We start from the raw sequence: 17,711 nt of genomic DNA, 5'->3' as shown, positions 1-17,711 counted from the left end.
GGTGTAGCCTATTTAACATGCACATGTTATATTCCAAGCCGAGGTTACCGTTTTATAACCACAATATATGACCAAAAATCCATGATGGCAATTTCTATGACCTTTGTGTAGTATTAGACGAAGGTTTATTTTCTACGATGATGAAGGGTACTAGTGCCATCTTGTGTAATTTCTAGTTAACTGTACCATACCAATAATTGTGACTTAAGGATCTTAAAGAATGTTTTATTAAATACCTCAAGTTTAAGTAGAGCATACCTTCACCTTTTGTTATTAAAATGTTATAAAGCCTAATTGTTTTCATTGCTTGTAATGATTTCTAAGCGGAACCCATGCAAACTCCTAACTTGTGCTCGGAAACACGGAACAGTTTTTGTGTGACATCAAAATGGCTGCGCACTAGAAAGTGGTCAAATAGTTTTAATAATATACGGAGGGTCATGCTGTCTCCGTTTGTACAGAAACAACAACTATAATTTGTCACTAAAATTAAAGGTATTTTATACCGCTGTCAAATGGCTTTGTTCAGTGATGTTTGCCGCGGTTTTCGCACGCTGTTGGGTCAATGTCAGCGATCTGCGGCCGCAGCGGCGTGGATTCACTGTCAATCATGTAAGTAACATAACTAGAGCTTTCAACAATATCTATTTACTCTCTGCTGCATGGGTGTGTTTAATTAATAAAGATTATAGCTGTTGATTATTAGACATTCAATCTGCTTTCTACAAATGTTAATTTTTTCCTCACAGAAAACTAACCTAAAATTATTTTGTATTTTATTTTGTACCTAAAATAAAAAAATAAATAAATAAGAAACGAGGACGGCTGATTTAATGTGTTAACCTAAAGACAGATGGGGATTTTGATTCATCCCAGTGACTCGAATCTCGAGTCTGTGTTCACCAAAAAGATTCGTTAAGCGATACTGAACTGAGACTGTTTCAGCAGTTGACTTTATTATAATTTGGCGATATAGTTTCAGTTGGTAATTTTGAATGTAATGTAATATAGATTTTTTTTTTCATATTAATTAATCATTTTACTAATTTTGCATTGAAAAGTTCTTTCAACAAAAAAAAAAAAAATTCTCCACAAATTTGAGCAAATACAACAGCATTGCAATGTTTAAAACCTCTAGAACACAATGTGTATATAATGCGTCTCTTCCCAACAGCTTGGAAATATAGTCAGACAGCACCTGAGCTGGAACCAGTGATTAGTGATAATGAAGCCATCGATAAAACATTTGTTAACCGAAACCCAAGAAACCTGGAACAGATGGCCCTGGCAGTGAAGGACCGAGGCTGGGCTACAGTGTGGCCCTCCAGACAATATTATCACAGGTTGGTATGCATTGTGAGGACTGGAACTATATGTGAATAATAAAACATCTACAAACAACATCTTAAAAGCCTTTTTCCACATACAAACACAAATGTACACTGTACAGGAATATTGAACTGATGCTATTTTGTTCTTCACCGTTCCTTCCTCAGGTTGGTGTTCAGGCGCACACAGCATCACATCACAGCTGAGGTGTTCTCCGGTGACTCTGTAGATCCTGTGCTGTCCTGCTCCACGAAGGAGTGGGCATTGAAGCATGAGCTGGGCTCCACGCGGTCTGTAGCAGCTTGTCGTGCTGTAGGTGAGGTGCTTGCTCAGCGGTGTCGAGATGCAGGGATCACAAGGATTGTTTATCGAGAGGTACCGTGGAAGTTTCGCTCGGGGTCGGTGAGTTCTCTTTTCTTTTCATTCTTTAAGGACAACACAATAATGGCCGGTTAATCGTGTGAATTTATAGATTAATTTGTGTATATTTTTTCCCCTACTGCAGAATCAGACATTCTGGACAGCAATGAAAGAGGGCGGCATCGTGCTTAGTGAACAAAGACGAAAATTCATTTAAGTTGCAGCATCACTTTTTTACCATTATTATTGTTATGAAATGTGGCTTTTGTCTGTAAATATAAATATTCTCATATTCAAACTGTGTATTCATTGAGTTATACCTGTGTATTCATACCACGTTATACCTGTTTGATTATTGGGTTTTAAATCTTCGGGTTGACAGTGAATTGATTCAGTGGTTTTCAGTTTGTTTCTAAAGTGTTGTTTGTAATTATATAAGGCTCTTAAAATGCTTTTACTGATGCATTTCAGACAAAAACAATTTAAAAAAAGCTTCAGACCACTGCAAATAATACTACTTTGCAAAAAAAAAAAAAAAATCAGAAGTGTGCTTTAAATTGGTCAAGAGTAAATATATCATTAATGGGACCAAAAAAAAAAATAAAAAAAATCATCAATTAGTCCTATGGTTTCCACAAAAAAAATTAAGCACCAGGGCTGTTTTCACAATTAATAAATGTTTCTTGAGAACCAAAGTAGCATATTAGAATGATTTCTGAAGGATCATGTGACGCAGACGACTGGAGTAATGGTTGCTGAAAATGTAGCGTTGAATCACATTAACCAATTGTTTTTAAATTCTTTCAAACAGATAAGTTATTTTAAATCGTAATAATACTTCACAATAAGTTTTTACTTTTTTTATCAAACAAATGCAGCCTTGAGCTGCAGAGACTCAAAAATATTTGAGCAGTACGTGTTATTAATGGCCCTGCTTTGGTGCTTTATTAAAATACATATTTTCTAATTTGTATACTACAAGTTATTTGTCATATTTCAGGATAGATACAGTTGTATTGGGCTGAGTTTTAGACCACCACCCCTTAATTATTGCTTAGCTACAATTTATGACCTGTTTATCTGGCCAAATAAGTACAAGTATGGCCCTATAAAGCTTAGTTGCTATAGTTAGAATTTTCCAGTAAAGACATTTCCAGTAATATGTAAGCACTAGTATATGAATGTGAACTTTCTACACACTTTTACAGTAGCATTATTAAGAATATCTTACGTGAAACAATCACGAATTACAATCATTGAGACCGTTTCAGTTTCCTTTAGACATTTCTCAAGCCACCTTTATAAATTCATTTTAATTTTTTTTATAGCACAGACAACAATGTATATCAAATTAAAAAGATAGAAGTTCAGATCCGTCATAAATAGAAAAAGCATCACCCTGTCTTGATATTTAACGATACCAACAATGGAAAATCTAGTTACATCAGAATAAAATGTTATAAACCGTTTTTGAAGTCGATAAGGCATGGCACATTATACATAAGGTGAGGAAAATCAGCATTTTGAAGGCTGTAGGTCATTATCTATCGCTAATACACATAATTTAAAACATTCTCATGTGGAAAAGAACTACAAAACCAGCGGCGCCTTAATACAAGGAACATTCGACAACATAACTTTGGTTTCACAACATTGGCACTTTGTGCAATGACAGTATACACATTTCAACATGTTTTACAGCAGATTGTATACAGGACTCATGCTTCACAAAAAGGCTTACATACAGTACAAACAGCATGCATACAGACTTGAGATATCATGCAAAGACACAAATCAACCACCCCTGCAGCTAAAGACACATGTAATATGTAGGAGTTAGCTGTGTTAGTTTTAACTGCACGAATATTAAAACCAACGAATGTAGTTATTGTGGTCCACCTCTATCAACTAAAGGCACTGAACCATGCAGAATGATTGAAACCGCAGAGAAGGTTAAATAACTGGCACACTTTTTTTTTTTCTTTTTTTTTTAAGAAAAGATATTCTTCTCAGGTTTTGTTTCCTGCATACTGTAAAGGTTAAAAACAAATATTAAACAACGCCTGCTTAATATGAAAATAGCTCCAAGTGTTAAAAACCTATGATATAGCATGAGTAACTACATCACTGTCTAGAAACTGCACTACCGTTCAAAAGTTTGGAGTCACCAAGGCTGCATTTATCTGATAAAAAAAAAACAGTAAAACAGTAATATTATGTGTAATATTATTGCATATTATAACAGGTTTTTCATTTATAAAATAAAAGTAATTTACATTTGTAATGCCAAAGGTACATTTTCAACAGCCCATTGAACCGATCTTTAATCTCACATGATCCTTTAGAAATTGTAATATGCGGATTTGGTGATCAAAAACATTTCTTATTATCATTAATGTTGAGAACAGTTGTGCTAACATTTTTTTTGGTAACTGATTTTTTTTAATAGAAAAAATATATATATATATAAACAAAAAAAAAAAGTTATAAACATCATTTTCGATCAATTCAGTGCGTCCTTGCTGAATAAAAAGCACAGATTTCTTAATGACCCCAGATTTTTGAATGGTAGTGTACATGAAATTTAAGTTTAAATCCTTGATTGCTTCCTCTTCACTTTTTCACTCACTGATCTCTACGGAGGCAGCATAAAGCTTCACATTCTTGGAGAAGAAACAGCTATAAAGTAGATTATTGCATAGGACTCCTAAAATGTGTCAATCACACTCTTATTAATTTATTAAAAACAACATGAAACAACGCTATAGAGAGAAATAGTTCATGGTTCTGTATAATAATGACATGAGAGATAACAGCCAGAGAAACACTCCACTCACACTATAATACCATATTAAAATCCGTGAAGTAAACTGAATTGTATGGCTCAGTATGAAGGTGCAAAAGGACACAGATATTTCAAAAGGCACAATGTGACATTTTGAATGATAGTGCTCTGAGGAAAACAATTCCTTTAACAACACTCACTTGACAAGGGGTGGCTGAAAGAAACCGGCCATTATAGATCATTATTATTATTATTATTATTATTCAACAATCAACCTAAAACTGACCACAATTTAAGAGTTTTGGGCTAGATGGACAGGCAAGAGAAAATCTGTGAGACATCCATTGATATGTAACCATGTGCTTTCATGTGTTGAATATTAAATATAGTAAAATTACCTAATAAAGCATCTATATGAATAAATTCCTTAATTTTATTCTGCAATGACTTTTCATAGAACTTGAAATGATACAATCAGGAGGATAAGACTTGTGCAAGAGTTTCCCTATGTGTGTTCTTTTTCCTCACCTTTTCCTCACTTTTTTATTCCCCTCTCTCCAGATTTCCTAACACGGCCCTTTTTTAAAGTGCTTCAGAGACCAGCTTCATCCTGGCTGCTGTTCTGTGCCTGTCTGCTGCTTGGCTCAGGAGAAACATCAACATGCGCTCTCTGATGAGTCAAGCTTCTTCTTCCATGACTCCGTCTATGTTGCGAAGGAGAAAGACCTGCATTGATCTGAACAACAGGAATTCTTCAGTTAAAGCTTGTTTTTATGTGCTTTATTAATCAGTTTTGCAAATACTTTCTTCTCACTTCATCGATCCCTCGGTCCTCATCGTCAAGCTGAATAGACTGCATTAGAGAGAACAAATCCATCCTGCCACTTCTGCAGGGGCTAGTCGACACCTAGGATAAAGTGTTGCAAACATTAAAAAAATTCCTTCATGAAAACCCCAACCATTATTTAAAACAAAACCCCGCATCCTGAAAAACAGAAATTCAGCTAAATTAAAAAAAAATGGCCTAATATTACTTAATTTGATTATGAGGTATTCATAACAAATCTATAAAAACTTTCCATCCTGTACAGTCAGGATTAGAAATCAGGATTAGGAATAGAATAATTCATACCGTCAGAATAACTCATACATATGGAAATCATCTGAGAACTGAAACAACAGTTGTAACACGGCTCAGAAAAAGATAGGAATCGTGTCCTCATGGCAGGTTTTTAAGGGATAATTCAAGACCTCTTCACCTTGCAAATGATTATCAAAAGTAAAAATGCAATGAAATGCACGACACTGTGAGAAAGTGTGATGTGCTAGAGAAAAACATGCACTATTTTTTGGAATCAGCACCCCAGAAATACTAAGAAACAATTTGATTAGCAAATATGATGCAGGATTGTGCAATAGTAAAGAAAACCACATTAACATCTGGAAGGACTTTAAAAAGGTTAACTGTAATGAATTTAAATCGGTGGCCTCTGAGTGCTCGAACCTTATCACTTTCTTGTACTGTAATAAGTGGGTTGGATGTAGCTGTATCTGCCCCATACGCGTCAGGAACACTCTCATCCAACTGCTCATCAAAGGTCTGAGAATGACAGAGGCATAGAAATAAACATACTTTTTGGTAAAACCAATTTGGAAATTAAAGAGAAACTGAGTAGCATCAAAATGGCATGTTACAGGACTTTTTCTTACATCTCTTTCCTCCTCCTCATTACTGCTTTCCTCTTCTAGGCTTACTAAGTCCTCCTCTTCTTCCTCTTTCTGTTCATGTTCACTCCCTGCAGCTGCTTCATCGTGGACAGATGGCTGACGGATGTCTGGCTTGGACTTCTTCCTCCAGAGGTCACTGTGGCGCTGTTTACTGCATGACACAATGCAACGTTTGGAATTAAATTCAGTTTTATTACTGAATATATATATATATATATATATATATATATATATATATATATATATATATATATATATATATATATATATATATATATATAAAATAGGTGGGCATAGATTAATTTTTTTCATCTAGATTAATCTCACTGTGATCTTGAAATTAATCTAGATTAATCTAAATTAAAATGGCTCATTCGAATTCTGCCGAAAGCATTCAGAATATGTGTGTTACCCAAATAAAATTGACAAACAGTAAGTCTTTGAGAAGGGGTTTATCAAGATAGGTGGTGCATTAGAAAAGGGGCTCCTGTTTCCAAAATTCATCACAAAGTGCTTGAAAAAGCTGTAAACTAATTCCAAATTGCACAAGGTGCAATCAACCTTACGCCTGTTTCACATCAATGTTTAAGTTTTTTTCAAGTTTGTAGGTGTCAAGGTACAGAAACCAAATAATTAAATGTAAAATAGCACTGGATAGTCTTCAATGTAAAAATGAAATATACAATCAAACCTACATTTATTCAGACACCTTCAACATTATCAAGAAATTATTACCACATTATTACAGTTTTGCTTTATATATCAAAAATTAAATTTTAATTTTAATTTTCTTGGATTAACATTACAGCAGCCAGTAACTAAATTGGGCGCGGTCCCTTTAAGAGAAGATGAACGCATTATTTCCCTCAACTGTTTACTTTCACTTAAGAAATAACTGACAGTTTTTTCGAGCATAATTTCCAAGGTGGATTTTGACATATTTTGTATGTATTTGTCGGCACAAGAGCAAAAATAAGCAAATTCGATATTCAAGTGTTTTGAGACGCCTTTCTCTTTGCAGAAGAGAGCTCAGTTCAGTGTCGCTGTCCGTGATATGCGGCTCTCTCTCTTTCTCTCTCGTGCGCACCGAACACAGCAGATGCTTTAATGTTTAAATCGACAAGCGGTATAAAAACACGTGAAAAAGATGAGCTTTCGTGACGATGCGCAGCAGTGGCCCATCAACTGTCCGGAGCATCTTTTTAGGCTTGCCTCAGCCAGTCGATTATATAAAATATCAAGGTGAAAGTCATCATAGCTTGCTTAGTATAGACCCAGCTCTCAACCCAACTTTGAGAATAGATTAACGGCGATATTTTTTTTTATCGCCCGATAAGAGTCTCGCGTTAACGCAGCACCTTAACGCCGATAATGGCCCACCACTAATATATATACACACACACACACACACACACACACACACACACACACACACACACACACACACACACATACACATACATACATATATATATATATACACACACCTAATTCTCTGAGTGGTTTCAATTTATCACATATGTACATGTACATATGTAGCCTTTTCTGTCCAATTTTGTGTAAAAATGTCTTGATATCCCAACTAAATGAGTCAAGAAAGAGACTGCAGCTGAAATTAATTCTGATACATTTTGGCAAATCTGTCTTCTGCATACAATATGCTGCATAAAGCCTATGCAAATACCAAATTGTGTCTAATAAAATGCGTATTTTATAGATATATCAGAAGTCTATTATTTAATATACAGTTTATGCTGCAGCTGATCAATCAGAATATAGGATTTCAGAAAGCTGTGTAATGTATACACTATCGTTCAATTAAATTCAGTAGTCAGTGAGATTTCTTTTGAAATAAATTAATATTTTTGCTTTGATTAATTCAGTGTGACCTTGCTGAAGAAAAGTCACAGTGAAAACATTTAGAATGTTACAAAAGATTTCTACTTTAAATGCTTTTGAACTTTCAAAAAAATGTACCCCCCCCTTCATATTAATCATTAGTAATAAGAAATGTCTCAAGCAGCAAATAGCACATAAGGACCATGTGACAATAAAGACTGTAGTAATGACAGCTAAAAAGCTTTGCCATCACAGAAGTAAGTTACATTTCAAAATATATTAAAACAGCTCTTTTATATTGCAATAATACGTTTTGATCAAACAAATGTAGCCTTGGTGAGCATAAGAGACTTCTTTCAGAATCCCAAACTTACATGGCTGTGACGGTTTGAGATAAGTTTGTTTATCTGCACTATTCAGTTCCCTTATGTACACACGGTTGAACAACAATAATCCAGACCTGACTTGTTTGTACCTGAACATCTATTGAGATACTACACAAGTGGGAAAATGCCAGTTTTCCTGTGTGAATGCTTGTTTGTTCAAGTATGAAGTACAGCACCATTATGAGAGTGTAAGTCACCTGGCATTGAGGATGCCGCTGTATGTATGCAGCTGTTTGAGGAAACCTTCATTGGGCTGCACTATAGGCCGTCTTTCTCTCACGTGGTGGAGGGCCTGCTCTAATGTCCAGCCCTGCTGCTTCATCAGGTAAGCAATTACTGTGGAGGCAGAGCGAGAGACGCCCATCTTACAATGGACCAGTATGGCCTGTCCACGCTTCCTGTATTATCATCAGTACAAAACAATGACATGATATATTAGAATGAGACAGAGCACAGAGACATACGCAAATATATTTCATTAAGTAGTTAAGTATTAAACACTGCATGTGTGCCTTAATATAAACTAATGCATTTCACAGTCAGGGAAGGGAGACAGCAAACACAAAAACTAATTGCATGTCATCTATAGACCAAAATGAGGAAGAAGAGTGTGTGTGTGGGTTTGTGTGTGTGTTGAGCACCTCGCGTCACTGATGAACGTGTATGTGTTGGGCCAGTGTGAGAGTAGGTCGGTCGCCTCAACATCGTAAACTCTGATATTCATATAGGTGAAGGATTCTGGGAAAAAGTTGTCAATCTCCTTGGTAACGTTGAGGATGTAGCCCACACTGCCAAAAACCAGAAAAATAATGGTTCATTCTATTCATCTGCTGCAGAAAACGTTCATTTAAAAGGATAACTCCGTTATTTCAAATACATCCATTTGATCTTTGATTAAAAATTATTCATTATTTGAATCATAATTAATCCTGTATACTTGTTCTTCTGTAGTTCTTCAAAGTTGGCAGCATTCCATTCGGAACCCTTTGGGGGGAAAAGAGCGTCATAGATAAATGACTGTGTTTTTCCAACAGTACAGCAGACAAGGCAGAAGACAAATGTTAACAGTCACCAAGTAAAGATAGTCCAAGATTCTGGAAGGTTTGTCCATCTGTGCCATCGTGACCATCATCTCATTGTCAATATACTCCTTGTAGTCTTTCATGTCTGTGCCTAATTTGGACTCCAGGGCTGTTCGCACCTACAAACACACAGAAAGAGTTACTGAAGCTTAACTGTATGGTGCTAGAAGCTCCTAGATCATTTGATTTGGGATACAAATAACATTAAATGGAAAGTCACATGATATAAAATGCTTACAAACATCAAATCAAGCATCTAACTACACGAATGCTGCTCATGTTCATACCACAAAGATTCTATGGATAAGACAACAAGCCCAGGCGCATTAACCTTAAGTAAGTTCTAGAAGAAGAGAGTCTTAAAAAGGAGCGTCTTCAGGCTCGACTGAATGACTGGGGTCAGTAAGTTTTGTTTGAAATAAATTAATAGATTTATTCAGCAGGGACACGTTACATTAATCAAAGTGACAGTTAAGACACTTATAATAATAATAAAGATTTCTATTTCACAAGATGCTATTCTTTGGAATTTTCTAGAATGCTGAAAAAAATGTATCTTTAGCACCAAATCAGCACATAAGAAAGATTTCTGAAGGATCATGTGAAACTGAAGTAATGGCCACTGAAAATTAAGCTTTGTTATTTAAAATAGTAGCAATATCACAATATTCATATTTTACTGTATTTTGTTAATAAATACAGCCATGGTGTCCATAAGAGAATTCTTTCAAAAATGAAAAAGAAAAAAAAATAGTTTTTAATTGTAGTGTACTTTGAATGACCTTAAAGGGGCCATAAACTAAATCCAGCCCACACCAGACCACTGTCTGAAAATAAGCTGCAAAAACATGCAAATTGTGAAATGTTTTGCAGCATGTCACAATGCAATACTGGCTTTGAAAGTGCCTGTTAGGGAAGGGTGGACACCAAAATCACAACCGTAAAAAATAAATAAAAACCATTGTTGCATACATATGCAAAAAATTAAACAATCATAACATACTGTAAAAAAAATAAAATAAAAAAATTGAATGAAAAAGGAATTTTCTCTGGTCTGAATTTTAACAGGTGTTTTACCTGTATTTTGAAATTTGCACTCCATTGCATTGTGTTTTAGTCTGTAATGTCCGTAACATTTTTACAGTGCATTTTACATTTCCGGATGTTATTTACATACATAAGTCTTAAAGTAAACATGAAATTGTGTTCTAAACCATTTGACTTCTGTTATATGCCCTATTTACACCCCAAAATAATAGTGTGAAACTTGATTTTATCATCAGGAAATGATTGGATCATAAAAAGTGGTCTATAGGTGACTAGAGGGGAGAACTTGGTGACGTTGTGGAACATTGTTTGAAAAGCAGAGTAAAGCCTTACTCTCTTTCATTTTACCTGCTTAGAGGTAATGTTTTCCAAGTCCTCAGTCCTCATGATATCTCGTAGCTGGGTTTTGATCTCCCTCTCTACTGACTCCCGATTTGATGCCAATCGCCCTACAGTGTCCTTCCTGACTGACTCCAGGCCAGTCATGGCCGCCCATTCATTAAGGCAGTGCTGGTCAGATTCCACATTCTCTCTGTAATGTTGTGCCCACTCCAGTCCACAGCCAGGTATGACAGCCCCACGTACGGCCCGTTCACAGCAGCCATGCAGCGCCTGCAACACAGACCTTGAGCAAAGTGAGAGAGACAAGAGAGTGTTGTGAACAAGCAGTCGACAAACCACAAACACATTTACAAGTTAAAAAGCTAATTTTGATGCTTTATGCAGATGTCTAATAGACTATGTGTGATGACTGACTAAAGACCAGAAGAAAGACAGTTTTATCAGCAATATCAGATAAAACAAATAATAAAACAAATGGGATGATAACTGTGTGCAGTTAAGTGTGTGCAGTTGCGAGACCAAAGTCACACTGTATGTTGTTTCTGTTTGAGGAAACTAGTTGTTTCCTCAGCATTTCCTGCTTTAAAACTTACCACAACGTCTGAATGGACACAGGCTTAAAGATTCGTGTCACTTCTGCAGATGTCACACTGAAACCTCTGTAAAAGAACAAGTGCAACATACTGTCAGAAAAGCAGAACTCTGTGGCTGAGGTTTCAACAGTGTACTAAGTTCTACAGAGCTACGCAAACAAATTCTAAAGTGGAAGATTTTCCATTTAAACCAAGCACAGGTCTATTTATTTGAAATGTTCCATTTTTTTGACATTTTATATTAAGTCCTGTTATATTGCTTAGTACTTTTAGTGTTTATGGTTTCCTGATTTTCTTAAAAAAAAATGTGAAATTTGACTTTGATGGAAAGATAATGATATCAAGATTGCTTTCATAGTACTAAGATTAAACACTTTTGCTTTTCTTGCTTTCCCTGCTATTATCATCATCATATATTTGCACTTTATTAATTGATTTCTGGTCAGAATAAATCAGTTTTATGTTCTTACCCATCTCCATCTAGGTAAACCTGTGTGTCACTCCATATTGGCAAGACAAGTCCAATAGTGCAATCATTACTGAGGAAGAGAGAAATGAGTGAGGGACGTTTCTTGACCGGCTGAAATATGATCAAATGTTATTAAAAAATCTGCTAAATGTTTATATTTAAAGATTTTCACCCAAAATACAATTAAAAAAAAAAACATAAAATGTTTAAAATATATTTTGAAAATGTCTCCGCATTTTTTGTCCATATACAAAAACTCAAAAGTTACCAACATTTTCCACATAAGAAATAAAGTAATATATATATATATATATATATATATATATATATATATATATATATATATATATATATATATATATATATATCATTTTTGGGTGAATTATCCCTTTGAAACTGCTACTTAACATAAACACCAAATTTTCTAAATATCTGCACATTCCATTTCTAAAATAGTAGAATAAATACGGTCTCCTTGATTCAGCTGTGTTGTGAACAAATGCTATCAAAAATGCAATAGTATTTAGGCTGTAAGACAATAGGTATACAAACATTTAACACGCATGTCACACATACAATTTAATATTTCTCCGTTTATCACTAATGAAATCAAATCTGCTTATGATGACTTAAAGGGATGCTATTATGCTTTTCCACTTTTTCAACTTTAGTTTGTAATGTTGCAGTTTGAACATAAAAAGGTCTGCAAAGTTACAAAGCTCAAAGTCCAATTCAAAAGAAGATATTTAAAAAAAACTGAACAACATCATTTGGACTACAACGCATGTTTTCCGGGATTTCTGAGCTCACAAATATGGATGAATGGGATGAGACCTGGTTGAGCTGCACTAGAGAAGGCCATGAGTGTTATCACTATGCAGGAGACACACTAGCTTTCCCAAGGCAGACAAACTTAGAGTGGTTACAATCATCTGGGTTTAAATCACACTCAAATTGATTTGATTTTGACGCAATATTTACAACTGAAGCTCGCAGCAGGCGACTATGGTAAGGAGCATGTCATTTCCCAACCAGGCACCGAGTACTGTCAATCATAGCACACACTGGCCCAGCTAACCAATCACAGCAAATTTCATATTTCGGAAGGCGGGACTTCATTTGATACAGGAACTATTTGAGCTGTTCATGCCAGACAGGGGAGAGAGGTATTGTAATAATGTAAAATATGTGAAGAAATATTGTTTTTCGAACAACCTAGTATGAGATGCCGTTGTAGTACACAATCAAATCAAGACTTTGTAAAAGAGCATAATAGGACCCCTTTAATAATTTAGTTTATATAGATGTGCTACCTGTTTGAGCCTGGGAAGTCTATGCCAAGTAGTAGACTCTCCTGTTTTTTGATAAGTGTGCCAACGATAAGCAAATACCTCACTCTGACTGGGCTCACTGACTCCAAACGCACAGCCTGAGGCAGGGAGAAAGAGACATTCAGTTACATTGCAAATGAATCAGACACAGAAGTCTGAGCTGGATTCATTAGGATAATTACAAATTCCTTAGCAATTATAATGAGATCTTTGCCATTACTATAATTCAAGAACAGCACCCATGCATGTTGTTCAACACATAGGTTTTTTTAAGCCACAGTAAGCTGTATTGTGTGTAACTGTATTCTTAAAGACAAAGCAAAGCTATTGTCATTTCTGCATAGCAGAAGATGGAACAAACTAAAGTGTCTCCAGAAACCACATTGCAGAACATGTGATGTTACATACGCAAAACATTGTCTCAATAAACCCAGGCAGCAAGTGCAAACACTTCCATAAATCTCACACAGACAATAAATAATGCAAATGCATGAGTTACATTCAGACCCATTATTTTTCCAGTCATTTGTGATTATAACATTTATTTAGCAGAGGCTTTGTTTCATTTGTTTCATCAATCCTAAACAGTGAAAGGCAGTGTAGTTAAACAAGAGTGGTTTGAGGAAATCCTAACCAGTTTGACTGTGTCCTCCGGTCGTAGTAATGAAATCATTGCATGCAAATGTCTGTGTTGAGTGTCAGAGGCTCGGCCTCCTTGTCTAGGACCTAGCAGAGAGGGTACGGTTTCTTCTTGCAATCCCTCCCTCTCTCCTTCTCCCACCAGGAGCACTGCCCCCTTAACCAGGGCAAAACTTTCTCTGGGGTACGGAAATAAAAAACTTAATCAGTTACGCATTTCTGGAGGAAACACTATATAACTAAATTACACATGCATGATTGAAACTATCACAAACACTCACCTTTTCTGAAGTCTACCTCTTCTTGGAATAGGCTCATCCTTGAAAATAAAATTAAGCTGATTATAATTTATTGAATGAGAAGTTACAGGAAATTATATAAGATCTATAATTATTATAAGATCTGCCCAGCGAATGGTGATGTTAAAAATGGGTGGTGGGTGAATTGATTATGTGATGCACTTAATTGCAAACAGACTAGATTCTGCTCGACTCCTCTGGATCATCTGAATCAGTTAGTGCTATTTGCCAAAACATCTGAATAAAAACTTGCATCTGGGAAGGGCTTTTTAGCTTTTTTTTCTCACCCATAACTCACTCTGAGATGAGTGACTTGGTTAAAAAAAAAACACTCATGAAAAAAGGAAACCTGTAAACACAATGACAAGGCTTTTGGAAAAAAATTGCCAACTGTAATGCAGTGACAGTATGATAAGACACTGAGGAAGCTCATACTAAAGACGACAAATGAGAGTGAGAGAAAGACAGAGAGAAGGACACCAAAGAGGCTGTTATCAGTGCTTCTATGGAATGAAAGAGGAGACAGTAACATTACCTGTTATGTGACTGACGTGTCCCGACAGAGACAAGAAGAAAAGCAAGAGAGGGGGGTGGAGAGGAGGGGCAATGAGGTTTAAGGTTAAAGCTCTGGTGAGACTTTACTCAAAATAGTCTAAACATAGTGTTTTATAGAATCAGATACACAGTTTGCAATTAAATGTATTAGGCATTTTGGCTCTTTAGCAGAATCCTCACATAATCCGGGGGCTTTTTTTGGAACAGCATGAAATTAACTATCAAATTCAGATTCACAGTAAAATTTGGAAAGCTATGGAGCACTAACAAATCATAGATAAACTTGTGTACAGAAAAAGGTGTAGAGTAAATGGACACACGTGGAGGGAGTGGGAGTAGGGTGAAAGAATGTGAGGAGAATTGCAACTGACACACACAAAAAGTGCAGATTTTCTTCTGTAGCATTTTAGAAGTACATTTGTACATTTTCATTAGGCAAAATAAAACTCACCGGTGTTGTGCAAATAGACTGCGCTCTGTGCAAGGTCAGCAAAGCCATTCCACAGCCGGTTATCCTGCTTTAACACCAGCAGATGAGTCTGAGCAGCTCAACAGAATCCTTGCAAGTTAACTGGGTTGAGTAGGACAAAAAAATACAAATAAAAATACTATTAAATACACAGACTGATGAATGGTACTACATCTGAAAATGCAATACTTTATCAAGATGTTTAACTAGACTGAATTATTTCAGAGCAGTCTCAGAATCTGTTAATAACATCCAAAAAATTTTGCCACCTATATGTGCTTTTCACAAAAAAAACTTGTTTTAATAAATGATGTAATTTTATTTATAAAGTGGGTAATGATTAACCTTCAGAGAGTGTTTATCATTAACCTCAGGTGGTCAAATAAAATTTTATAAGAGCAGTTTTATTTTCCATTCATTTTCTACAGGGTTTCACCATAGAAAGAAACTTATATTTAACACTACAACTTCTGTTCAAATTTAGATGGAGATGTAATATCTTGCCAGAAAACGTAGAACAAAATATGTGGGAGTGATGTTAATAATTAAAAACAGTTTTTGATCATTAATACTAATTTTAATTTAAAAAAATCAACTCTATTTCAAAAGTCATTTCAACTGACTGTCAAAATTATGACACTGCAGGATGAATTTTATTTATCGATAATTTCAGATCTAAGGTCAAAAGGTCAATGCATCCTGAAGTGGGATCAATTTTAATCTGAAATAATTTATAACAATAATAGTAATAATAATAATAATGTTAAAAAAAAATAGTGTATCAAGTATTTATAACGTGTAAAAACAAAATAAACTAAATGAATTCGTGCTTTTAATGTCTTAAAAGTCAAGGAACGCCAGAGTGTATCGTATTACATTAGTGTAACGTGCTATTAATTCACAACACAAATCACGTAACGAAACAGATAACCGAAAATAAACGACCAAATGGTTCTGCGGTCTAAGATGAGGAGAGACATACCGTGTATTTCTTCGCCATATCCATGACACATTATAATAAAACGCGTAACCGATCCCACAGTAGATATCAAAATATGCGCTCGATGTGTTGAATACGTGCATGAGGCTGCGCGCGTCATGTTGATACGGTCTAAAATACCTCAGCTCAAGCATTTGCTCTTTTACAAGACAAACTTGCAATCTATGCATGTTAGCTTTTTCAGTTCAGTCGCGATAGAGTATTGCCACATACCTAATGTCCTGTTATTATGCCTGTAGGCTGAGGCTTTATGCTTATGAAGCTCCAACACAGCTGTTTTGACCAACAACAGACTCGAGCCTTGTCATTTCCAGTTCCTTAAGAAAAGCAAAGGAGGGCGGACTTAACATGGAGAGTTCGCTTACCTGATGCGCTGAAACGCTGTGAAAATGAAAAGGATTCCCTCCTAACTGAATCTTCCACGAGAAAATCGTGTTAGTTCTTTTGATCCTATGACCACAACTTTTGCATTGGTCCAAAATCCATTTAAAGGGGAAGGCAGACTACTATATCATGAAACCAGGAAGACTTATTCTCGGCCGAGAAAAGTAAATGTGCCCTTAAATGGAAGAGGCGGATCGGGAGTTATTCGTCTATTAAAGCGACAGAGACATACTATTTAGTTCATCGGAGGTTGAGTAACGTAATGCCTTGTCACATTAAAAATGCAACAAGGAACAGCAACAAGAAGTGTTTACATATCAATATTGTGTTCACACTAGGAACAAACGAAATGTATTTGCTTGCAATTGCACATGTTCCACTCAAAATGTCTGATGTGGCATTCTCTAATACTTTGTACATCAGTTATTTCCAGTCCTTGAATTTGATTGACATATTGATTTTTTTTTACATAGTTACGCCAGTAGGAGGCAACGAGTGACTAATCACGCTCTAAACACCGTCTATACTCTAGTGTACAAATATTAATAGTGTACCGAATGGACCCCTGCTAACATTTAACAGACGGATTCTACTTCATATACAAAACATATAACACGAGACTTTACAAACAGGGACACATTTCACACAACGAATGACGACGTTAGCACTAGACTGTTTAAAGACACTGAACTCACATTTGAAGGTGTTTTCTGTAGCGTTACTGACGTCATTTACTACCACTCCGTCTGCGGCTCGAGCCACCGGGTAAACCCGCCCCATTCAGCGTTCTACTGTTTGTTTTTTCCTCTGTTTAATAGGTTCATCAGGTACACGAAATGCACCTTTGATTGCAGTTTTCATTGTGAACACCCTACCTATAATATATATATATATATATATATATATATATATATATATATATATATATATATATATATATATATATATATATATATATATATATATATATGCGTGTGTGTGTGTGTGTGTGTGTGTTTTCTGATTTTTTTTTTTAAATCAAATGTAAACTCCTGTCCCAAGTTTTTGATTAAATAAACATTACTTACACACTAT

General features: G+C 35.5%; 2 protein-coding genes across 2 annotated transcripts; one reads left to right on the top strand and one right to left on the bottom strand.

Annotated features, from left to right (window-relative positions):
* The first annotated feature begins 422 nt into the window (after positions 1-422).
* LOC113057779 (39S ribosomal protein L18, mitochondrial-like) lies at positions 423-1,956 on the top strand. The gene is made up of 4 exons (XM_026225302.1): positions 423-612; positions 1,175-1,343; positions 1,497-1,731; positions 1,835-1,956. The coding sequence occupies exons 1-4, from the start codon at positions 516-518 to the stop codon at positions 1,904-1,906; spliced, it is 573 nt and encodes a 190-aa protein (XP_026081087.1). The 5' UTR covers positions 423-515; the 3' UTR covers positions 1,907-1,956.
* Positions 1,957-4,159: 2,203 nt separating this feature from the next.
* LOC113057759 (protein phosphatase Slingshot homolog 3-like) lies at positions 4,160-16,788 on the bottom strand. Its single transcript, XM_026225269.1, has 16 exons — positions 16,619-16,788; positions 15,236-15,355; positions 14,212-14,249; positions 13,926-14,109; positions 13,274-13,389; positions 11,962-12,030; positions 11,492-11,557; positions 10,905-11,181; positions 9,500-9,628; positions 9,365-9,411; positions 9,069-9,215; positions 8,625-8,825; positions 6,185-6,353; positions 5,979-6,074; positions 5,289-5,381; positions 4,160-5,210 (listed from the first exon to the last, which is right to left on the bottom strand). Exons 2-16 carry the CDS (start codon positions 15,281-15,283, stop codon positions 5,067-5,069), a joined length of 1,824 nt encoding a protein of 607 aa, XP_026081054.1. The 5' UTR covers positions 15,284-15,355; positions 16,619-16,788; the 3' UTR covers positions 4,160-5,066.
* Between the last annotated feature and the right edge of the window lie 923 nt (positions 16,789-17,711).

Source organism: Carassius auratus, chromosome 39, assembly GCF_003368295.1.
Source record: "Carassius auratus strain Wakin chromosome 39, ASM336829v1, whole genome shotgun sequence".
Taxonomy (NCBI): Eukaryota; Metazoa; Chordata; class Actinopteri; order Cypriniformes; family Cyprinidae; genus Carassius; species Carassius auratus.
This window is presented reverse-complemented; position numbering and strand designations above follow the sequence as displayed.